This window comes from Pleurodeles waltl, chromosome 1_1 (assembly GCF_031143425.1).
Source record: "Pleurodeles waltl isolate 20211129_DDA chromosome 1_1, aPleWal1.hap1.20221129, whole genome shotgun sequence".
In the NCBI taxonomy this organism is placed as follows: domain Eukaryota; kingdom Metazoa; phylum Chordata; class Amphibia; order Caudata; family Salamandridae; genus Pleurodeles; species Pleurodeles waltl.
Genome location: NC_090436.1, coordinates 528,696,412 through 528,722,039, shown reverse-complemented (window position 1 = coordinate 528,722,039; position 25,628 = coordinate 528,696,412). Strand labels below are relative to the sequence as shown.

General features: G+C 46.2%; 1 protein-coding gene across 4 annotated transcripts in view; it reads left to right on the top strand.

The window, feature by feature from the left end:
* The window catches only part of SKIC3 (SKI3 subunit of superkiller complex), a 1,026,707-nt gene that overhangs the window by 986,378 nt on the left and 14,701 nt on the right, over nt 1–25,628 (top strand). For all 4 annotated transcript variants that reach the window (XM_069225585.1, XM_069225575.1, XM_069225607.1 and 1 more), the window contains exon 40: nt 1,330–1,453. In XM_069225585.1, the coding sequence (XP_069081686.1) occupies nt 1,330–1,453 (124 nt within the window). The remainder of the gene's footprint in view (nt 1–1,329; nt 1,454–25,628) is intronic.

The window sequence follows — 25,628 nt, the reverse complement described above, 5'->3', positions numbered from 1 at the left end:
TCAGGGAGCTTTATTTTGGATCTCTTTGAGTTTCTGTAGTGACCTACTCGTGAGCTTGTAATGCTGTTGCAGTGCAAATCATGTGTTGTTTCATGATGACAGCAAGGAAGAAACATTTTAGACCTATTGCAGTTTTCCTAGTGATTTTGTTTTCTGAAACCTTGTGTTGCTGTTGCAGTGGGATGTTTCATGCTGGCTCAGATGATATGTGTTTGTTGGTAGTGCTGTTGGCGTGTTTTCGTTTGAGAGTAGAAGTGGTCGTTCAGGTGGGAGCCATCCGGACGCTTTTCGACTGCCCGTGGTCTGCAAACAATGCCTGCCATCCTTTGGTTTGTACATTTTGTGGTCTCGGAGAGCTTCACTAATGATCTTTTCTGCCAAATTATGATTATTTTTGGGCTAAAAACGGTGTAAATAAAATGGTATGATTAGTAAGATGATCTAAACTACCCAGAATGTCCGCGCTGCTCTGGCCCAGTGTTTGTTTTCAGTCACAGCAATTTAGACTTGGCCCTGATGAGACTGACTTGGCTTAACGTTTCAGTTCTCGAGCCAAAAAATCAAATGGTGAAAAATAATTTGGCTATGTTTGCGATATTTTTAGGAGCGGAGTAGGCAATAGGTGCAAAAAAGATTAAACAGGGGAATTCTACAGTGAGCGCTAGAAGCACATTAGAAACTCTTAAAAATATAGTCTCAGCAGTGGGGGATAGAAGGACACATCTCTTTTTTCTATGAAAGTCCCAAACAAATGATCCTAATACCCAGTTTATACCTACTTTTTGACAAAGAAAGACTTATGCTTCTTAATCTCCTCGCACAAATAGACACATTTCTAGCCACTGTCAGATCCTGGAATCACACTCGTCATGGAATGCTGGTAAGCAGTTGGTGTTAGAAACTGTTAGATGATCCAGTCCAAAGGCCTATTTATTTTAATGCTGCTATCTCAGTAAAAAAAAGTAAACATGATATTGTCATCATAGATTAGTAGTAGGCATTTTGCAAGGAGCTTAAAGTAGAGTAGGCAGGTTCCAGGTATGCATCAGGTGAGGTCACACCCTGAGAAGCCAGAAATATTGATGCCTTTTGATCTGTGGTGCCACTTTGTGTCTAGCGTGCGTTGATAGTTATGGTGTTGCAATATATCATTCAATAGAAACAGGACGAATAAACAATTAGAAACATTATCACAAAGGCAGTCACTTTCTGAAGGTTACGAATGACTGGGTTGACATACATGATCAGCATCATCTGAATTTATTTGAGATGCAATCTTTGGTTAGGTATTGGATATTTAGAAATGTAATTTTTTTTTTTCCTCTGCAGGGACACTCGTCGTATCTTGGAGAGGGTCGTATACCAGCCTAGCTACCCTAACTCCTGTGCTGCAGTTGCACGGTGGTACCTCCTACGGCATTTGCATGCCAAGTATGATTATGAACTTATTGATGTAAGACCGCAATTTTCTTTTTTGTGCCCTTTCAATACTGAACACAGAGAAATTGCATGTAAACATCGAATTTGAAACAAGATATGGTGAATTGTAACTGTTATTTTGACAGAAATGCCTTCAGCTTCATTTAAGTGACAAAATTATTTATAATCAAGTGTGATAAATATATAATAGGACACCCTTTTCTTAACGCAGCTTTTTTAAACTGTACAAAAGTGCCTTTGTTGGCATGGTCACCCCTTCCCCCTCCTCCAACCCCCACACACACACTTTTGCCTGATATCGATGCCAACTTTGACTGAGTGTGCTGGGATCCTGCTAACCAGGCCCCAGCACCAGTGTTGTTTCCTAAAATCTGTACCTTTGTGTTCGATGGCATGTGTAGCTGCAGATACACATGCTATGCATATCCATTCCGACATCTAGTGTTGGGCTCGTAGTGTTACAGGTTGTTTTTCTTCGAAGAAGTCTTTTTGAAGTCATGGGATCGAGTGACACCTCCTCTCAGTTCCATTGCGCATGGGCATTGACTCCATTGTTAGATTGTTTTCTTTCCGCCGTCGGGTTCAGATGTGTTTCCTCTCGCTCTGAGGTTTCGATTCGGAAAACTTTAGAAAACCTTCCTTTTTGTCTGTATTGTTTAGATCGCTTACTCCATCTAGCATTGAACCAGTAGTACAGTCATAAAATTACTTTTGTTCGCCCTTTGGGGCGCGCGCGTCCAACTCTGGCCTATTCGGGCCTACTGCGTGGAAAGCCTGATGGATCAGACTCCATTCCGATTCTGCCGTCGGTGCCACATGAAGTACCCCTATACCGACCAGCATTTGGTTTGTAACTTGTGCCTTTCTCCAGACCATCGGGAGGAAAACTGTGAGGCTTGTCGGTCGTTTCGTATAAAAAAGACTCTGAGATCACAGAGCCCAAAGACTTGAAATGGCATCGAAAAGCAGTGAACATCTCTACGTCACTGAAGAAGAGCAGGCGCAGACATCAGTCTCCATCCGAGATACAGACTCCAAACTGAAATCCGAGGACGACAGACCCATCACAGCTGGCCAGCATGTGAGTACGTCTGCCCCTGCACCCCTACATAAGAAACATTCTAAGGCCTTGGGTACACCACTGCCGGAAGGCCATGGTTCATCCCGGAAAAAGACTGTCGGCGACCCACAGTCAGGATCGGTGCTGAAAAAGGACACTCCTCAGTCCACTTCAGAGTTGAGTAAAACTATAAAGGGCTCCATTTCTGACTCCAGCAGGAAACCCCAAGTTTTGGAGCCGATAATTCAAAAGTCGGCTTCAGAGCCGAGACCTTCCACAACATTTTCGGTACCAAAAAAAACAGCAAACTTCAGAACCGAAGAAGACATCATATATAGAGGAGCAAGGACTTTCCAAAAAAGTAAGAGAAAGCCATGAAACCTCTGAAGAAGAGTCTGACATTGAGCCCATTCTACAAATTATGGATGAGAGACAATCTAGGATACACATCCATAAAGAGACAGGAAGGATTGTTACTGCACTTCCCTTAAAAACAAAAAGAAAGCTGGCTTTCTAAGAGGAACTGGACACTGTACATCCACTAGCAAAGGTGCAAAAGCAAAATGAGAAGCCAATACCTCCTCATTTTTTCCTCCTCATTCTCCACAACTGTCTGTCTCCCTCCACACCAGCCCTCCACCAATGCCTTCTCCAACACACTCTTTTTATTCACAAGAAGACATAGTAGACCCATGGGATCTTTATGACCCTGATCCCATCCCAGATAATGACCCATATACTTACTCATCCAAACCATTTCCACCTGAGGATACCACAGTATACAACCAGGTCATAGCCAGGGCTGCAGCTTATCATGGGGTAACAATGCATTCAGAGCCACTGGAAGACTATTATTTATTTAATACATTATCTTCAACACATTCTATGTACCAGTGCCTCCCAATGTTACCAGGCATGGTAAAACACGCAGACCAAATTTTTAGTGAGCCTGTGAAAGCTAGAATCATCACACCTAGAACAGAAAAGAAATATAAGCCTGCACCCTCTGACCCAGATTATATTATTCATCAGGTCCCTCCAGATTCAGTGGTGGTTAGTGCAGCACGAAAGAGGACAAATAGCCAGTCTTCAGGAGATGCACCTCCTCCTGATAAAAAGAGCCGAAAAGTTGACGCTGCAGGGAAAAGAGTTGCTTCCCAGGCAGCGAATCAGTGGAGAATTGCTTATTCACAAGCACTGCTAGCCCTCTATGATAGAGGACATTGGGATGAGATGAAGGGTATTATACAGCATCTCGTAAAAGAACACCAAAAGCAGGCACAACAAGTGGTAGAGGAAGGGCAAGCCATTAGTAACAATCAAATAAGATCTGCCCTTGATGTTGCTGATACAGCTGCAAGGAGTGTTAATACAGCCATCACAATCAGAAGACCTGCATGGCTACGCTCCTCTGGTTTTAAACCAGAAATTCAACAGGCTGTGCCTTTTGTTAAAAAGCACCTCTTTGGCCCAGAAGTGGACACTACATTTGAGAAATTAAGAAAAGACTCTGATACAGAAAAGCAATGGGTGCTTTGTACACCACACCATATAGGGGGTCATTTTGTAGGCCTCAGTTTCGAGGAGGTTTTAGAACACAATCTTCCGAGGCTTCTACCTCACACACAAAGCAACCATATAAAATCCAGTATCAACGAGGTGTGTTTAGAGGAACATACAGAGGTCAATACTCTAGAAATAGAGGTAAATTCCAAACCTCTAAACAACCAACAACACAACCAAAGCAGCGACTTCCTTCCCTCCCTTCCACTCCACACATCTCCTGTGGGGGGGAGGGGAGGACTACAGCAGGTCCACTCTCATTGGCAAAATATCACCACAGACAACTGGGTATTATCAATTATCCGCAATGGCTATTGCCTAGAATTGATAAACACCCCTCCAAATATTCCACCAAGATATCACAGGTTATCCTCCAGAACATACAGTTCTGTTACAACAAGAGGTTCAATCTCTACTACTCAAACAAGCAATAGAATTGGTTCCACAGTCCCAGCAAGGAACTGGGTATACTCACTATACTTCCTAATTCCCCAAAAAGATGGCACCCTCAGGCCCGTATTAGACCTCAGGCCCCTCAATATTTACATCTTGTCAGAACATTTTCACTTGGTAACTCCGCAAGATCTTATTCCACTGCTACAAAAACAAGATTTTATGACTGTTCTAGACCTCAAAGATGCGTATTTCCACATACCCATCCACCCATCTCACAGAAAATACCTCAGGTTTGTCATACAAGGAAAACGCTACCAGTTCAGAGTGTTACCTTTTGGCATAACAACAGCGCCAAGGGTGTTCACAAAGTATCTAGCGGTAGTAGCAGCACACTTAAGAAGACAACACATCCATGTCTTTCCATATCTAGACGTTTGGCTAGTAAAATCAAACAATCGTACACAATGTCAAAAACATACACGTTATGTGATAGAAACTCTGTACACACTAGGATTTTCTATAAACTACCAAATGTCACACCTTCAACCAGCATAAGTACAACCGTATCTAGGTGCTATATTACATACTCAACTAGCTCTAGCATATCCAAATATCCAAAGGATAGAAGCTTTCCAAAATCTAATTCCACTCATACGGCCAAATCAACAATGCACTGTAAGATTTATCATGAAGATTTTAGGAATTATGGCATCTTGCATAGCAATAGTCCCACATGCAAGATTAAACATGAGACCCTTACAACAGTGCGTTGCACAACAATGGTCACAGGCACACGGTCAACTTCAAGATCTAGTGTTGATGGACTGCCAAACACATATGTCCCTTCAGTGGTGGAATTGCAGCAATTTAATGACTGGGCGGTCGTTTCAAGACCCTGTGCCTCAGACCATGATTACAACAGATGCATCAATGATTGGTTGGGGAGCGCACCTAAACAATCACACCATTCAAGAGCAATGGGATGGCAAACCGAAACAGCTACACATAAACCACTTAGAATTATTAGCTGTATTCCTTGCCCTAAAAGCATTTCAGCCTCTTCTCAAACAGAATAATGTTCTCATAAAGACAGACAACATGACAACCATGTATTATCTCACCAAACAGGGAGGGACACATTCATCTCAACTGTCCCAGCCCCAAGTACTTCAAAAGTACTTTCAAAGGTGGAGAACACCAGAAATAGATCTATTTGCAACAAGCGAAAACCCAAAATGCCAAAACTTCGCATCCAGACACCCACATCCTCTGTCCAGGCACAATGCTCTATGGATCAATTGGTCAGGGATATTTGCTTACACTTTTCCCCCTCTCCCACACCTTCCATTTCTAGTCAACAAGTTGCGTCAAACGTCACTCAGCATGATACTCATAGCACCAACATGGGCACGTCAGCCTTGGTACACCTCACTACTGGACCTATCTGTAGTACCTCACACCAAGCTCCTAAACAGACCAGATTTGTTAACGCAAAACAAAGGTCAAATCAGGCATCCAAACCCCAATGCTCTCAATCTAGCGATTTGGCTCCTGAAGTCATTGAATTTGGATACTTAAATCTTCAATCTGAATGTACGGAAGTCATTAAACTAGCACGAAAACCCACTACGCAAACAAGTGGAAAAGATTGGTCTATTATTGTCAATCTAAAACCATAGATCCACGTACAGCATCTATACAAGATATTTTATGTTATTTACTTCATTTACAAAAATCTAAAATCAAATTTGGCCTATTCCTCCATAAAAATACACCTTACTGCAATATCTGCATACTTACAAACTAATAAAAATACTTCTTTATTCAGAGTTCCTGTTATAAAAGCCTTCAAAACGCCTAATTCCACCCAGAACGCCACCAATTCCATCATGGAATTTAAATATTGTACTTACAAGACTCATGGACCACCTTTTGAACCCATGCACTCTTGCCAAATAAATTTTTTAACATGCAAGCTTGCCTTCCTTGTGGCTATTACTTCTTTAAGAAGAATTAGTGAAATACAAGCATTCACTCTTGAGGAACCTTTTTTCCAAGTACACAAACTAAAGGTTGTACTAAAAGTAGTATCTCCTTTTCACATCAATCAAACAGTGGTTTGCCAGTCTTCTTTCCACAGCCAGATTCTGTGGCAGAAAGATCTCTTCATACCCTAGATCTAAAAAGAGCTCTTATGTACTATATAAAGAGAACTAAACAGTTGAGGAAAACAAAGCAAAACAAAGCTTTCCACCAACCACATACAGGTAATCCTATATCAGAACAAGGTTTAGCAAGATGGATTGTTAGATGTATACAAACATGTTATGTCAAAGCAAAAAGACAACTTTTAATCACTCCTAAAGCACATTCTACAAGGCAGAAGAGTGCAACAATGGCTTTTTTAGGGAACATACCAATGGTTGATATATGTAAAGCAGCTACATGGTCAACCCCTCATACATTTACTAAACAGTACTGTGTTGATGTTTTCTCAAGACAACAAGCCACTGTAGGATAAGCTGCCTTAAGAACATTATTTCAAAATACTTCAACTCCTACAGGCTAGCCACCACTTTTTGGGAGGACCAACTGCTTTGTAGTCTATGCATAGCATGTGTATCTGCAGCTACACATGCCATTAAAATGTAAAAATGTCACTTACCCAGTGTACATCTGTTTGTGGCATGTAGTGCTGCAGAATCACATGTACCCTCCCTCCTCCCCGGAAGCCTGTAGTCGTTTAAGTTACTAACATTTGGACATATGTATATACTTTTACATTTGCATGGACATCTCTTTTCTCTTATATACTCTATCACTCCTTTCTTCACCCTTTGTGGGAAAACAATCTAACAATGGAGTCGATGCCCATGTGCAATGGAACCGAGAGGAGGAGTCACTCGATCCCGTGACTCCGAAAAGACTTCTTCGAAGACAAACAACTTGTAACACTCCGAGCCCAACACCAGATGTCGTAATGGATATCCATAGCATGTGAATCTGCAGCACTACATGCCACAAACAGATGTACACTGGGTAAGTGACATTTTCCTTACACAATTGAAACACTGCTGGCCCACAGTTACCCCTTGGCACCAAGGGCCCTGTGACCAGGGAAGGTCCCCAAGGCTGCAGCATGTATTACGCCACCCTGGAGGACCCCTCATCAAGCACATGCACACTATAGCTTGTGTGTGGGAGAAAAAGGCAAAGTCGACATGGCACCCCTCTCAGGGTGCCTTGCCCTCAAATCACTGCCTGTGGCATAGGTAAGTCACCCCTGTAGCAGGCCTTACAGCCCTAAGGCAGGGTGCACTATACCACAGGTGAAGGCATAACTGCATGAGCAATGTGGCCCTGCAGTGTCTAAGTCCATTCTTAGACATTGTAGGTGCAGTGTAGCTATATAGAGTATGTGGTCTGGGAGTTCGTCATTACAAACTCCACAGCTCCATAATGGCTTCACTGAATACTGGGAAGTTTGGAATCAAACTTCTCAGCACATTAAACCTCCACGGATGCCAGTGTCAGATTTATTGAAAAATGCATCCTGTATGTTAGCCAAACTGCTAGTGCAGGACTGACCAGTCTGTGCCAGCCTACCACTTTCAGACAAGTTTCTGACCACATGTGGTGAGAGCCTTTGTTCTCTTGGTGGCCAAAAACAAAGCCTGTCCTGGGTGGAGGTGCTTCACACCTCCCCGCTGCAGGAGCTGTAACACCTGGCAGTGAGCCTTAAAGGCCAGAGGGCACTCCAGCTAGTTGTGTCGCCTGCCCCTCTAACAAAGCCCCACTTTTGGTGGCAAGTCTGGTGGGAAACTTAGTGAAAATGGGTAGGAGTGACCACCCAAGCTGGGACGACCCCTAAGGTGTCCAGTGCTGTAGTGACCCCCTCCCTGTAGCACCCTCCATCTTAGTTTAGAGGACAGGGACCAGTAGGGTTAGATTTGTGTCCCCCTCCCCAAAGGGAGTGGACACAAGAAGGAAGTAGCCACCCTCAGGGACAGTAGCCTTGGCTCCTGCCCTCTGAACCCTGTAACACCCCTAACTCCAGGATGTATGGGTCCCCCTGAATCCAGTTTGTCAGATTCCTGACAACCTCAGAAGAAAGAAGGACAGCTAACCTGAAACCCCAGCAGAGAAGATGGAAGACAAAAACTGACTTGTCCCCAGCCCTACCAGCTTGTTTCCTGCTTCAAAGAACCCTACAAAAGAAAGTGATACATCCTGCGGGTCCAGCGACCTCTGTCAAGCCTCCTGAGGACTGCCTGTATCCCAGAGGACCAAGAGCTCCCGTGGACAGCGGCCCTTTCCAAGAAGAAAGTACATCTAAGGACTCAAGAGCCTCTCCGGATCCGCAAACCCTGACCACTCTGCACCGGATGCCTTTGGCCCGTGTCCAGGTGGCCCAACTGACTAGAGAGGATCCCCAGGCGATTCCAAGCAAGTGCCCACACTGAGTTGACCTCTCCTGTCCCCCACGACAGTGCCTGCAGTGCGAATCCAGAGGACCCCATCCCCTCCTATTCCCCCCGCCTCTGGACTTAGGGGACCCCGACGTCCAGTGCAGCAACATTCAGCAGGCAACCCTCCTACTTACCCAACCTGTGGTTTTCCGTAACCAATCCCCTGGACCAAGCCTGCAGCATTTAAGTGAACCCGGGGACCCCTCATAGGAAAGCACTGGGAGCCCAACACTGTTTGTACCCTGCACCCGGCTGCCCTTGTACCGCTGAGGGTGTATTTGGTGCTTACCTTTGGTCCCCCTGGTACTCCTCTAAACCCCCTCAGGTCTGCCCTCCAAAGACACGGGTACTTACCTAAAAGCAGCTCTGAAACCGAGTGCCCCCAGCCTCCGTAGGAGCCCATGTTAAATTTGCCTCAACTTTTACCTCTGCACTCGGCCACCCTGTGTTGCTGGTGGAGGGTGTTTGGGATAACTTGAACCCCAGCCTGTGGACTTCCTTAGCCCCGGATACTGTACTTGTACTTACCTGCAAATCATACTAACTTTTCTTCCCCCAGGAGCTGTTTCTGAAAATTGCACTGTCAACAGATTGCCATTTATTCAAAAACTGTATGACTTGCGAATTTGAATCAAAGTAATATTGATACATGTGTGAAATACTTTTTTATTGATGTACTTACCTGCAACTTGAATCTTGTGGTTCTAGAAATAAATTAACAAAATATATTTTTTATATAAAAAAAATTGGTCTGGAGATAAGGCATTGAGTGTGTGCTTCTTCTATTGTCCGTGTGTGTACAACAAATGCTTTGCACTACCCTCTGATAAGCCTAACTGTTCGACCACACTACCACAAAAGAGAGCATTAGTATACTCTACTTTAGCCTCTGTTAAGCCTCCGGGGAAACCCTGGAGTCTGTGCACACTTTATCTCATTTTGATATATTATATACAGAGCCAGCTTCCTACAAAAACTGTAACTTTTTATTAGTTTTCCAAATCAGTGATTTCAAGCAAACATACTAGAAACATTATTTTCATTTTATATGTTACAGTTTCCAAACATTATGTGTGATCATGTCACATAATTTCCCACCTTTTCTTCCAAAGCAGTCCACCCACCCCCCATTCCATCTCCTACTACAGCCTGCACATTCAGTACATTCTGTAGATGTTTTAAAAACGTATACAGCCGTATGTCCTCTTCAGGTCATCACTGTTATATGGTCTTTCCTAAAATTGTTCAGGATCAGGTGCTTTCCTACCATATACTAGACAAATATATTCAGCACTCTTAGTCTCTGAGGAAACTTAGGAGACCGTCTGATGAATGAGTGGTCAGTGGGTTCAAAGCTCCCTCATATTCTTTAATCCATTGATGCATCTCCTCCATTAGTCTCTCCATTGCCATTATAGGCCACTGTCTTAAAAGCCAATGAGAAGTGGAAGTTGTAGTTCTTCTTCCAAAGTGAGGCTATTGTGGTTTTGCCTGCCCCCAAACAAATTCACATTATCAAACGGTTAGCTTTTGTTTAATGGTCTAATCGTACGAAGTGTAAACCAAGGACTATAAAAAGTAAGTCTGCCAGGATCACCACTCTTAGAAATTAGGTCTCTAGTTGGCAGAGGTATGCATCCTGTTCAAGTGGGGACCACAATCCTAGTCGGGGTAAGTCACAACACAACCTAAATTATCCTGTTTTCACCCTCCGGTAGCTTGGCACAGAGCAGGCTTAACTTACAAAGCAATATATAAAGTACTTGTGCAATAGCTCGTACAATAGCACAGTGAGAACACCACAAAAAGTATTCCACACAATTTCAGGAAAAAAGAGAATAATATTTATCTGAATAAAATAAGACTAGAATGACAAAAATTCCATATGCACAAGTCAAGATATCATCTTAATCCATAGGAATCAATGGGTGTATCTTTTTAGGACATAGCACCTGGGATGCCTAAAAAATAACGATGCAAAGGCAGCAGAAGAGGTGATGCGTTGATTTTTCTGGCACAGTGGACGTGATGTGTCAATTCTTTACTCGCAAGCAAGGTGATGCGTTGATTTCCAGTTGCGCAGCCTTAGGTCCTTACTGCAGTGCAGGGATATTTCGAAGCCCAGAAACAGTGCGTGGAAAATTCAAAACGCGCTGTGATGATAACACAAGATCTGCGTAGATGTGGGAGGCGCTGTGGCGATTTTTCAGCTGTGACACACACACCCTGTGTGGACTCTGCAGGTGATGCACCGATTTTTGCAGGCATAGCGTTGTTTTCCGATACAGTGGATTTTCTACCTCTGGTGAAATCTTTGATGTCACTGAGGCTTTAGTCCAGATGAGTCCTTTGGATAGCATGGCAGTACTTCTCACAGAATCCAGTTCTAGATCCAGAAGTGTCTGAGTTTAGGAAGTCACAGACCCAGTATATATACCCAAATGTGCCTTTGAAGTGGAGTAAAACTTCAAAGAGTGGTTTTGAAGTGCACCAGTCCCCCTTTCAACCCTGTGCTGCCTACCAGTAGATCTGGGGGGGAGGGTTAAAGTCCTTTGTGTGAAGGCAGGCCACTAGCCTTTGAAGTGTAAGTGTGAGCCCCTCCAACTTTCCTGCACAGGAAGGCCCATCAGTATGCAGATGCAGCTGGGTATCTTATGTATATGGCTGTCTGGGTGCAATACACAAGGGGGGCTGTCAACCAGCACAGACCAGACATGGTTTGGAGACGGGCTGTAAGTGCAGAGAAATGCCTTCTTTGTAAAAGTGGCATTTCTGAATTACTAGTGTTAACTCCAGCTTCACCAGTAAGCAGGATTTCCCACTACCATTCCAACCATACCTGACATGACAACGCCACTCCGTTCAGATCAGAAATTACCACTTAAAAGTATATATAAGGCCATTTCCAATGCTGGCCTATGAGAGGAGCAGGCTTCACAATAGTGAAACATGACTTTGGGTGCTTTTCACTACCAGGACATGTAAAACACATAAGTACATGTCCTGCCTTTTACCTGCATAGCACCCTGCCCTGTGGGCTACCTAGTGCCTATATATGTAAGGGGAGTTTAAGGCTTGACAAGTGATTTTAAATGCCAAGTCGAAGTAGCAGTGAAACCGCATGTGCAGGCCTTGTGATGTCAGGCCTGATGCATGGTTAAGGGGCTGCTTGTGCGAGTGGCACAAGCAGTGCTGCAGGCCTACTAGTAGCATTTAATTTACAGACCTGGGCACGCTTAGTGCACTTTACTAATTGGGTATGAGCAAATGTTACCATGTTAAGGGGATGGGGAGCACAAGCACTTTAGCATTGGTCAGCAGTGGTAAAGTGTGCAGAGTTTATAGTGACCCTTGGGAGAGGGCCATTTTGCAACAACTACCCAGTATGGCTTGACATGGAGGAGGGTATCGAATATGATGGAAATCCCCTTTTGTGTCACATTCTTACCAACACAGTATGCTGATTTGTGGATACATTTTAAAGAGTTTTGCTACTTGGTAAATATCAATTTGGAATGTGCTTCTCTTCCTGCAAGGTTGATATCATTTGAGCTGTTGTGCCATGCATATTTCCATTGTGAGTTTTTATCTCCTCCCCACAACCCTCTGCCAGTAAGACTTCAAGATGTTTGAGAGATTAAAGGAGATGTCCATCAATATGCTGTATAATGTGTATACAGTGCCCTTTGTGCCTTTTATCACTTGTACATTTTTTTCTATAAGGCTCCGATCTCGGGTGGCAGGTTTGGTGAACTCAGGATTCATTATCTAATGTCTGATTTGACTAGAGTGGAATTTCCTTTGCATCCAGGCTCATTTGCATCCTTCAAATGATTGTATGTCGTCCCTTTCCAACAACCCCCTCACCTCTGTGTTTGTCAAAATGGCCTGCATGAAGCGCCGGTGCGAATGAGGATTGTTGGGAATTGAGGGTATGGTGTAGGGAATGTAGTCAGCTGTAATTCTCTGGTCAATTTGTCCCATACTGTCAGTGTAGTTTTGTCAAAGTGCTAAGTTACACATTTGGAAGCTGATCAGGCTTCGTCTTCTGTAGGCAGCGGGTTCTGGGTGCAATACCCCTACACTTTTTGCCTGGGTTTTAGCTGTTTTAGCTGCAACTTTGACTGAAGTGCACTGGGTTCCTGCTAACCAGGTCCCCAGTGCCAGTGTTCCTTCCCTAAAACAAGACACCTGGTCACCGGTTCCCCAAGTGACCAGGTCCTTCAGCACCTTAATACATCCCTAGTAAATGGTACCCCTGTTACCTAGGGCATGGGTACTGAAGAGGGCTCCTCAGAGCTGCAGCACACTTTGTGCCCCTCTGAGAGACCCAACACCAACCTTATGCAGAATGCTATTCCATGCTGCATGACCAGGTGCTCCTAAAATTGAAAACAGGACATGGCACACACTTGTGTGCCAAGTCCCATAAAACACTGCTTGTAGTATCAGTATGTCGTTCCTACAACAGGCCTTCAGCCCTAAGGCAGGGTGCACTAGATTACAAGGGAGGGCATATATACATTCGGAAATATGGCCTTCTTTGTTAATTCTTAAACTTAGTAAGTGTTCAGGGAAGCCATTTTAAATACATGTGCCGGACACTGGTCAATACAAGTTTCCCAGCTAGATGATGGCTTCTCTGAACCTAGGGATGTATGGTATCAAAAAGCTCTCATTAATAAACCCTCACTGATTCCAGTGATGGATTTATTCATTCATGCACCCAGAGGGCACCTTGGAGGTGCCACCTGAAAAATCAACCAATTGCTGGTGAGCTCACTGATCAGTTCTGGCCAGCCTGCCGCCAACAAATGAGAATCAGACCCCCTAAGGTGAGAAACTCTGCTTTCGAGAGGTCAGAAACCAAAGCCTGTCCAGGCTGGGGTGTTGCACACCCCTCTCCACAGGATAACCTGCACTCCAAGACAGGAGCTTCAAAGAAGCCCACCGCCTTTAGTATGCAGATCTGGCCTTCCTCAGAGGAAGATACCAACCCACCTGCCCCAGGGCCTGTCTGGCACCTCAAGAGGCAGGAAAATTAGCAATGCAGGAGGCCTGGCACACTTCCAGTCTGGGAACACCTCTAGGGTGGCCAGCCTGAAGTGGACACGACTTTGGAAATGTTGCTATCTTGTGTGTGGTGGAATTTAGGAACTCTGTACAGGGTGATGCTCACTCCCCACAGGAAGTTGTCATCTAGGGGGTTAGTGACCCTAAGGGTGAGTAGCCCATTGGCTACTTCCCTTCACTTTCCTTAATGCCCCCTAAATTGAGTATTTAGGGGACCGTTGAGGAGCAACTGACCTGTCCTGCGGCCTCCAAGAGACTGGGAAAGCTGCCAATGCTTCGCCAATCGCCAGGAGGAACTCCCTTAGAGTAGAGGAGCTGCTTCCCTTCATCTGCAGGCACCCAAGAAAGACCTGAGAAGACGGGGTCTGCCAGAAATCCTATGCCGGAAATCACCACTGCACCCAAGGCATCTAGCCCATGTTGAAGTGGGACAGCGGTGTCAGAGTGGTCCCCAGACACTCCAGAAAAGAAGCATACCTTGTGATCGCCCACTGTGGACTTCTCATGGGCTTCTGCAGCCCCATCCCACCCAGGCAACCTCAAGTGACCGGGAGGTAGAGACCTGACACCCTAGGACACCTCTACAACCGTCCGCCTTGGACCCAGGTGTTTTGCTTTACTTTTGACTGAGCCAAGATATACACACTGAAAGGAGTCAAAAAGATTCTCTGGAATGCACTTCTTAATCTGAAGGTTCGTGAAGGAAGGTTTGAATAGTAAAAAGTGTACTTTCAAAATGTGCGACAACAATGTAAGACGATGTGTAAAGAATCTTCAATCTATAAACAGCAGACATATACATGCAAGTATACAAACACTTATATTGATATATAGATATATATTCACATGCAATGCACATCAAATAATTAATAAAAATTCATCACCATAGGGCCTGTCAGATGCTTCATCTTTCTCATGCCAGCAAGAAGATGACCCCGTTCAACTGCGAAAAAGAGATCCTCACCCTCACGGGAAAAATGTCAGGCATTTGACATCCAGTCCTGACCGAGGTCTCGGAATTGATCTCTACTGAGCAGGGCCAACTTTTTATATCTTAAACAACCATGGAAAGAGCCTTCTAGAAGCCCCCCCCCCCCCCCCTCAGATGGATAGTTAAGATAAACCTTGAAAGGAATGCGTCGGGAGCTGGCCACCTTCCCAAGACACACCTCCCAAAGTCAAACCGTTCTCTTGCCTATGATAAACACTAGCTTATCGTACTGACTGCTTACCTCCTACATATCATGTACCTAGCTCTTTGGTGAGAAAAAAAACACGCAGAAGTAAAAAAACACATTGCATAAGTTGTTTTCACTGAAAAATACTTTAACATGGCGGTGAAGCTAAGCTGAACACAAAATGAAGTTTAGGCTGAATACAAAATGGACTCTATACCCAGTGACCACTAAAGTGATAATAGGCAGCTAAGCCAGGTGTAAAGCGGTGTGACACGACATCAGTAGTCAACATGCAAATAACATTACACCAGAGAAGTGAACCAAAGGTGTCTCCACGTCTCCCCACCTTGTGAGACCTGAGCCCACTTGTTGGCTTGGTCAAACTGCACGCCCAGTCCACGCCTGCTGTGTGTTTCTGCGAGCCCCCCCTGCAACCGCAATGAACTCCAGTGCTGGACCAGACGCCAAAGGACACTCCTGCACCCACACCCTACAGCCCTTGGAGGAGTGGATTGATGGTGTGCCCAAGGACTTCTAGGGTTGAGCCCCCATGTGGGTTTCCCTGGACTGTCCATAACTTGAGCAACTTAGTAGCTGGACCGATCCCCATTAACTTGAATTGGATACCCAACCCCATAACACTCCTCTGCACTCGGATGCACGAGAGCTCCCTAAGGTGACCTGTTGGTGTGGCCTTGGCCCTTGCCCCAAACTCACTTTAAGTCCAGGAGGTTGGTCCCATAAATCTTTGTACTCTATCTGGATTGCCGTCTTTGTTTTCCTCTATAGGATTGCAGTGCAGCTTCCTTAAAAAATGCACTGTCTACTTTTTAAAAGCTCTAAGAATGCATAACTCAAAAGGTACTAATCTGTCTCTGGTGATCTTGCTATCAAAGTGTTTTCATTTTTGTGAGCACCATGTCGCGCAGCCTGCAATGGCAATCTGCATGAGGTTGGTGCTGGGTCCCTCAGAGTAGCACAAATTGTGCTTTAGCTCTGAGGGGCCCTCTTAAGTAACCATTCCCTAGGTACCAGGGGTCCCATTTCCTATGGACTTAGAGTGGGCTGAAGGGCCTGGTCACTTGGGGATCAAGTGACCAGTTGTCTAGTTTTAGGGAAGGAACATCAGCATTGGGGACCTGGTTAGCAGGAACCCAGTGCACTTCAGTCAAAGTTGCATCTAAAAACCAGGCAAAAAGTTGGGGGTACTGCAACCAGAACCTAGCTCCCTACAAATTCTATCTGTGTCTCTGTGATACCTCTGGGGATTACTTGGACTCTTTGCACAGTGTACCTCATTTTGGTCCATTATATAAAGTCTTCCTATAGCTTCCATAGCAGGTCCCATATAGTTTTGCCAATTATGGCTCTATCCATATGGACCCACATTTTATATTTCTCGCCTAGTCTGGTGCGACTAGTAGTTGTACAGCTCTATACTATGTAATGAAGTCTGGGAGGGCTAATGCCCTGTTCAGGCTATGTATGCCTAAGGTCTGATAGAACAATTGTGCTCTCCTTCTGAGCCAGATGAACTTCAGTATCCTTGCTTTGAGATATGGAAGAACTCTTTATGCAATGTGCAACATAGGGAGTGCTATGAAAATGTATACTGTCCTTAGTAAGACATTCATCTTGATAGTGTTTATTCTGCCTTTCCATATCTGATACAGACATCTAGTTGCAGATTCCTTACCTTACAATTTCCCCAGGCATCAGTCTAGATCTGAAGATTTTTCTCAAGCAGCAACCCTGCATGCCATTAGGTGGCGTCGATCAGCTCCACAGGACTTCCTAGTATGATCTTGGTTCAAAGACCCTCTGGGGATGGCATTGCTTGGGTATCTATTCTAAGGTAAGGAATCTGCAACTGAAAGTGTCAAGCAGATAAACTAATTACCTACTCTAGGAAGCTGGCTCTTTATATACTATCTCGAAATGAGAGATATTGTGCACAGAGTCCAGGGGTTCTCCAAGAGGCTTGACAGAGGCACTAATAGATAATACTAACGCTCTAAATGTGGTAATGTGGTCAAGCAGTTAGGCTTATCAGAGGGTAGTTTTAAGCATTTGTTATACACATACTCAAGCAATAAATGAGAACACACACTCAATGACTTAACTCCAGGCCAATAGGTTTTTATATAGAAACATATTCTGTTCTTAATTTATTTTAGAACCACAAGAGTCAAATTGCAGGTAAGTACATTATGTAAGGTACATGGCATAGGTATAGTTAGAACTTTGAACCAAAACAGTAATGTGCACAGTTTTTCATAAAATGGCAATAAGATATTTTAAAAGGGGACACAGTGCAAAATTCAACAGTTCCTGGGGGCGGTAAGTACAGGTTGATTAATATGGTATGTAAAGCACTTACAAGTTCAGTCCCCGGAGAATAGGTAGCCCACTGTTGGGGGTTTAAGTCAACCACAAACACCCAGCACTGGCAACACAGGGCCGGTCAGGGGCAGAGGTCAAAAAGGAGCCAAAATAAAATGGGCGCCTATGGAGAAAGGGGGTGCTCCGGTTCCGGTCTGTTGGCAGGTAAGTACCTGGGTCCTCGGGGAGCAGACCAGGGGTGTTTAGTAGTGCACTGGAGGGGGGCCCAAGTAGTCACACAAAACACACCCTCAGCGGCACAGGGGCGGCCGGGTGCAGAGGGCAAACAGGGCGTCAGGTTTGCAATAGGATTCAATGGAGGGACCGCTCAGACGTTGCAGACAGGGCACAGGGGGGCTTCTTGGACCAGCCACTGACTGGGCAAGGGTGAGGGCCGCCTGCTAGTCACTGCTGCACCAGTGGTCGGTTTCTCAAGGGTCTGTGGGCTGCGGGTGCAGTGCTTCTCCAGGCATCGGATAGCTTCATCCCAGGCAGTCGCATTCAGGAGGGTCTCCGGGATTCCCTCTGCAGGCATCATTGTGGGGGTGCAGAGAGGTCATCCCAGGGTGGACACGTCGTCGGAGTCGCCTGGGAATCCTCTCTGGGTCATTGATTTGTCTGGACACGGGCCACGGACGTCAGGTGCAGAGTGGTGGGGACTTGTGCTTCTGGAGTGAGGTGAGAGTCCCTTTAAAGATGGTTTCCTCTTTCTTGGTTGGACAGGTCTGCTGTCCAAGTGAGTTCTTGATCCTTTGTAGTTACACAGCAGTCGTAGGAGTCAGCAGAGGTCGCTGGGCCCGCAGGATGCGTCGCTGGTGCAGGTTCTCTGAAGTTAGATATAGGCTGGTAGGGCTGGGGCCAGAGCAGTTGTCTCTGCGGGGTGTTTCAGCTAGGCAGTCCTTCTTTGTAGGTCATCAGGATTCTCGTTTCCTGGGTTCAGGGTTACCCCTAAATACTACATTTAGGGGTGTGTTAGGGCTGGAGGGCAGTAGCTATTGGTTACTGTCGCTGAGAGTGGCTACATCCTCCTTGTGCCTCTTCCCTTTGGGGAGGGAGGCACATCCCTATTCCTATTGGGCTAAATCCTCCAAAACAAGATAGAGGATTTTCCAAGGAGCGGGTCACTTTAGTCCTGGTCACCTTAGGGGTGGACCTGGCTGAGGGGGTGACTCCTCCTCGTTTTCTGCATTATTTCCCCAGACTTGCTGCCAAAAGTGGGGGCTGTGTCCGGGGGCGGGCATTTCCACTAGCTGGAGTGCCCTGGGGCGCTGTAACACCAGGCTCGGGCCTTTGAGGCTCACCGTCAGGTGTTACAGTTCCTGTAGGGGGAGGTGTGAAGCACCTCCACCCAGGACAGGCTTTGTTCCTGGTCATAGAGTGCACAAAGGCACTCACCCCATGTGTCCAGAAACTTTTCTGGAAGTGGCAGGCTGGCAGAGACCGGTCAGCCTAGCACTAGGGCTGGCATGCAGGGGGTATCTCTAAGATGCTCTCTGTGTGCATTTCTCAATAAATCCCACACTGGCATCAGTGTGGATTTATTTTGCTGAGAAGTTTGATACCAAACTTCCCAGATTTCAGTGTAGCCATCATGGAACTGTGGAGTTCGTGTTTGACAAACTCCCAGACAATATACTCAGTACGGCGACCCTGCACTTACAATGTCTAAGAATTGACTTAGGCACTGTAGGGGCATAGTGCTCATGCAGCTATGCCCTCTCCTGTGGTATAGTGCACCCTGCCTTGGGGCTGTAAGGCCTGCTAGAGGGGTGACTTACCTATACCACAGGCAGTGGTTTGTGGGCATGGCACTCTGAGGGGAGTGCCATATCGACTTTGTCTTTTTCTCCCCACCAGCACACACAAGCTGTGAGGCTCCATGCTGCAGCCCTTTGAGACCTTCCCTGGGCACAGGGCCCTTGGTACCAGGGGTGCCTTTTACAAGGGACATAACTGTGTGCCAGGGCTGTGCCAATTGTGGAGACAGAGGTACAGTTTTAGGTCAAGAACACTGTGCTCGGGCCTGGTTAGCATAGTCCCAGCACACTTTCAATCAAAGCTGGCATCAACAAAAGGCAAAACGTTAGGGGGTAAACATGCTAACAGTGGCATTTTCCTTCACTTACCTTCGGTAACGAATTATCTGGTAGAGACATATTCTAGTTGCAGATTCCTTACTAAACCACCCATCCTTCCCGCTGTGCGAACTGATTTCTAGGGACAGGGACTTTCAGGGCCCTAGTTCTGTTGCACCAGAGTCAGTGTTCTTCATGGTTCTGTACGTTTGGCGTGGAAAGCAATGAAAAGAAACTGACGTCAGAGCGCTGGGTGGCACCTTACATGACCCGCAACATCATACCGGTGACCACGACGCCAACGACTGACATGGAGTCAGGGGTACTGCTCTGGGTCCAGACTGACGAGTGAGGGAAATTCTAAGGTAAGGAATCTGCAACTAGAATATGTCTCTACCAGATTATTCATTACAGTGGGTAAGTAACGTGTTAGTTTGGTGATCATGTTTTCCTCCAATAGGTTAACATTGAAAAACTCAAAAATTGCACCATGTCCACTTTTGCAAGTGAAAAGTATTCATGCTTAAAAACTTACCTTGCTTACCTTGTAACAAAGTTCTTAGTTTCAAAATATATACAAAAAGAAGTGTTATTTTTCTAAATTGGTCTCGGATTTATTCTGTGAGGGTTTCTCATTTATTGCCTCTGTGAGCACAACAAATGCTTTACAGTACCCTCTGATAAACGTAACTGCTCGCCCACACCACCACAAAGTAGAACGTTAGTGCTATCTTTTGTTGCCTCTGCAAACCAATTGGGGATACACTGGACTCTCTGCATGATGTACTTCTTTTTTGTGCACAGTATAGAGAGCCCTCTTCCTACATCCTCAATACCACCAACACATGAACGGCTGGCGGACGATCACATGACTTAGCTCCGAGAGGAAGTTCCGGCTCTTTATGCCAAGGGAGCCATAGAAAGGGTTCCTTTGCCAAACGTAGGCAGTGGTTGTTATTCCCGCCACTTTATGATACCCAAAAAGGACAAGGGCCTTTGCCCTATCCTAGACCTTCGGTTCCTCAATCTCTTTGTCAAGAAGGAGAAGTTCAAAATGCTCACTGTGGCTCAGGTTCTATCTGCCCTGGAATCAGGAGACTGTCTGATAGCGTTGGATTTGGAAGACACGTATTTCCATACCCTTGTGTTGCCTTCCCACAGACGTTACTTGAGGCTCACTGTAGGCTATGAGTACATTCAGTTCACTGTGCTCCCTTATGACCTTACTAGTGCCCCTTGGGTGTTCACCAAGTTGATGGCAGTGGTCTTAAAGACTTGCTGTTGAAGGCGGGCTTGCCCCAGGCTGTAATCTCCCACCTCCAGACTACGGCGGACCTTCTGCATTCGCTGGGGTTCACTATAAATGTGCTGAAGTCACATCTAACACCCTCTCAGATGCTCTCTTTCTTTGGAGAAGTTCTGGACACAGTGCAGTTTCTGGCTTATCCTCCCAAATGGCGAGTCCAGGATATTCAGGCTATGATATAGATGTTTCAGTCTCTATCCTGCAGTTCGGTGAGGATGACTCTGATGCTGCTGGACCTCATCGCCTCTTGCAGCCTACTGGTGATGCATGCCAGATGGCATATGCATGCTCTGCAGTGGTACCTGAACTACCAGTGGGCCCAGCATCCGGGGAATCTCTCTGATCTGCAGAGGTGACTGAACAAACCACAATTGATTCAGAGGTAGATCCCTCTCCCTTCCCCAACCAGATCTGACAGTAGTGACAGATGTGTCACTCCTGGGATGCTGCAGCCACTTTGGAAACGCTGAGATCCGAGACATCTGGTGTACAAAAGTGCCCCACCCACACTTGTTGTCTGGTTTCTGGTCTAATTTCGACTGAAAGTGCCTTAGGTCTCTACTAAACAGGTCCCCATTGCCAGATCTCTTTCCCTAAAACTGCATTTGTTTTTCCCAATTGGCAAACCTTTAATTGCCACTGTAATACCCTAGTACATGGTACCTCTGGTACCTAGGGCATCAGGTTCTAAAGAAAGGCACCAGATGGTTACAGCACTTATTGTGCCACCCTCTCCTAAATGCACCCAGTTCGGCCTTTGCAGACTGTATGTCTCGGTGGAGACCCAAAACGAAAACACGACATGGCAACACAGCCTGTGTGCTCTGTCCAGTTGCACTCCATGTAATATATGTGGGTCACCCTTCTGGCAGGCCTTCCAGTCCTGAAGGCAGGGTACATTATATTACATGTGAGGACATACCTGCATGAGCATATATGCCCCTACTATGCCTTTGTAGATTCTCAGACATAGTAAGTGAACAGCGAAGCCATTTTTAAGTACATGTACTGTGCACTGGTCATTCCAAGTTCCCCAGCTACATGATTGCTTCACTGAAGATAGGGATGTTTGGTATCAAACATCTCATATTAATAAACCCTCACTGAATCCAGTGATGGATTTATTAATACATGCACTCAGTGGACACCTCTGAGGCACCCCCTACAAAACCTACCAACTCCTAACACTGGGCACTGACTGGTCAGAACCAGTACAACCATTTTAGACAAAGTTATCGTCCCCTGATGTGAGATGAGAGCCAGTGCTCTCGAGGAATCAGAACAGAGGCCTGCTCTGGGCGGAGATGTGACCTCTTCCTGGCTTCCCGGCAGTGTGGACATTCCAGGGTGGGGGACCTTCAAAAGCCTTGCTGCCTTTGAAATGCAACCCAACCCTGTCTAAATGGTGGAGTCGGTCAACCCCCAGTTCCAGACCCCACTTTTGGTGGCATAACTGGTGGGAAAATTAAGTAAATTAGGAGTGCACACTTCATGCCAGTCCCACCCCTCAGGTGGACGAGCTGAAGTGGACACTACTTTTTATACTCCTCCATTTTGCAATGAAGGAATTAGTCCAAAAGGGTTAGGGCTATGCCACTTCCCAAAGGAAGTGGACATAGAAAGGGTGTAGACACCTTAAAGTTGAGTAGCCCATTGGCTACCACCTGGCATTCCCTGTAATGCCTCTAAATTAAGTATTTAGGTGGCACCCCTGAACCCTAGAATCACATTCCAGCAACCTAAGAAGAACCAAACCTGTCGCCAGCAGAGACGACTGAAGATACCTACTGACTTGGCCCCAGCCCTACCAGCCTGGCTGAAGCCTTTAAAGAATCCTGCACTCAGAAGACAACAGTCCTGCAGCCCAGTGACCTCCAAAGTCTTAGGAGGACTGCCTGCTTTCGAAAAAGACCAAGAACTCCTGTGGACATTGGACCTGTCCAGAAGAAACCATCTTTAAAGAAAAGGAAGCCTGCCCGAGAAACTTCGAAACCTGATGCCAGAAGTGACCACTGCATCTGACGCCCCTGGCCAGAGTCCAAGTGGCCCCACCTGTCAAATAAAGGTTCCCCAGTGCTTCTGATCAAGAATCCATCAAGGGCTGACCCCTGCCGGACTCCCCAGCCTGCAGCCTAAGGATCCCCCCAACTGCAACTTGCCTGGTGAGCTGATTACGACATCTAAAGACATCCCTGCATCTGGAGCCCCTAGACCTTGGGGAGCTGAACAGACTGTGTCCCTGCAACCCCTGCATCTCCATTTACCTGGGCAGCTGTGGGTTGACCCCTCCCGACCTCCTGGTCAGACCCTGCAGCCCGTTTCTGGAAGCCATCTCCTCCATTGAAATACTCTGGGCGCCCGGAACTGTGTTGGCACGCTGCACCCAGCCACCCCTGATACTCTGAGGGTGTAAGTTTGGTGCTAACTTGTGGCCCCCCTTCTACTTAATGCCAGAAGGTCAACCTCTGACCCCACCTGTGAGGAGCGCTGCAGCTGATACCCCCCCGGAGAGCCTTGGCCACCTGACACCTTGTTGTCACTCTGCACCCGGCCGCCCCTGTGCCGCTGACAGTGTAAGTTTGGCGCTGACTTGTGGCCCCCTGGTGCTCGTCTTAACCCTGGGAGACCAACCTCTGCCACCGCTGTTACAGGTGAGCAGCACATCAACTCCCGTCCAACACCCCTGCCCCCCAGTCTTCATCAACTAACATTGGGAACTGACCTCAACTTTAACCTCTGCACCCAGCCGTCTGTGCCGCTGTTAGTGCATCTTGGGTACCAGTCTAAACCTTGCCCAGTGCTAGCCTAAAGACCTGAAGACTGGGACTGTAAGTTGTGTACTTACCTGTGAAACTGCATGTTTGTTTCACTCCAGAGGTTAACATTGAAGACTCTGAAAATTGCAAAATGTCGATTTTTGAAACAGCAAAAGTATTTTTAATTTGAAAACTGCTTACCTTATCACAAAGTTCTTTGGTTCAACGCATATATGAAAGCAAATGTCATTTTTCTAAATTGGTCTTGGATTTAAACTTTTGTGTGTGTCTCATTTATTGCCTCTGTGAGTACAACAAATGCTTAACACAACTCCTTGATAAGCCCAGCTGCTTACCCACACTACCACAAATAGAACCCTGGATCTATCTATTTCTGCCTCTGCACATCTTTGGGGATCCACCTGACTCTGCACAGTGTACTTCATTTCAGTAAACTATATAGAGAGTCCGGACTCCATATCAATGTGTTGGAGCTCCGAACAATCAGACTAGCATTGAAAGCATTTTTTCCTTCTCTAAAAGGGAAGGTACTGCAGGTATTCGTCGACAACACCACCGCAATGTGGTACTCCAACATGCAGAGAGGGGTTAGGTTGTGGACCCCATGTTCAAGCGACTTTGAGCCTCTGCACGTGGCTTAAACAACAGTGCCATCATCTGGCGGGTGCTCTGAACGTCAGAGCGGACAAACTTAGCCTTCAGTGCTTAGTCGATCACAAATGGTGTCTCCATCCGGGGGTGGCACAAGGTCTGTTTCAACAGTGGGTAGAGCCAGGTTTAGATCAGTTAGCCTCCGCAGAGAAAGCACAATGTACTGAAGGCTCTGCAAAGATGAGGTCTCACTATCAAGACATCAAAATGCCAGATAGGGCAGGGTAAAGTGGTTTATTTGGGCCACCTAGTAGGTGGAGGCCAAATTTAGCCACTCTAGGGCAAAATCCAGACGATCATGGATTGAGTTTCCCCTACCACTCAAACCCAAGTCAGAGCCTCTTTAGGCCTGACTAGTTACTGCAGGAGCTTTAAGGTATATGGCTCGATTGTAACCCCCTTAAATGTCCTGATGGCAGGGTGCAGAATACCTGTGTATGAGGGGACCCCTGCACTAGCAGAGGTGCACCCACGACCTCCAGGACCATATTCCCGGACTTTGTGGGTGCGGGGATGCCATTTTACGCATGTACTAGACATAGGTCATGTAAGGAAATGCCTCCTTGGCATGGTTACCCCCTAACGTCTTGCCTTTGCTGATGCTAAGTTTTGATTGAAAGTGTGCTGGGGCCCTGCTAACCAGGCCCCAGCACCAGTGTTCTTTCCCTAAACTGTACCTTTGCTTCCACAATTGGCACAGACCTGGCACTCAGATAAGTCCCTTGTAACTGGTAACCCTGGTACCAAGGTCCCTGATGCCAGGGAATGTCTCTAAGGGCTGCAGCATGTCTTATGCCACCCTGGGGACCCCCCCCACTCAGCACATGCATACTACCTCACAGCTTGTGTGTTTCTCAAGACGAGTGTGTGTGTGTGTGTGTGTTGGTAGGGAGAAAATGACTAAGTCGACATGATACGCCCCTCAGAGTGCCATGCCAACCTCACACTGCCTGTGCCATAAGTAAGTCACCCCTCTAGCAGGCCTTACAGCCCTAAGGCAGGGTGCACTATACCACAGGAGAGGGCATATGTACATGAGCACTATGCCCCTACAGTGTCTAAGCAAAACCTTAGACATTGTAAGTGCAGGGTAGCCATAAGAGTATATGGTCTGGGAGTTTGTCAAACACAAACTCTACAGTTCCATAATGGCTACACTGAAATCTGGGAAGTTTGGTATCAAAATTCTCAGCACAATAAATGCACACTGATGCCAGTGTGCAATTTATTGTAACATGCACCCAGAGGGCATCTTAGA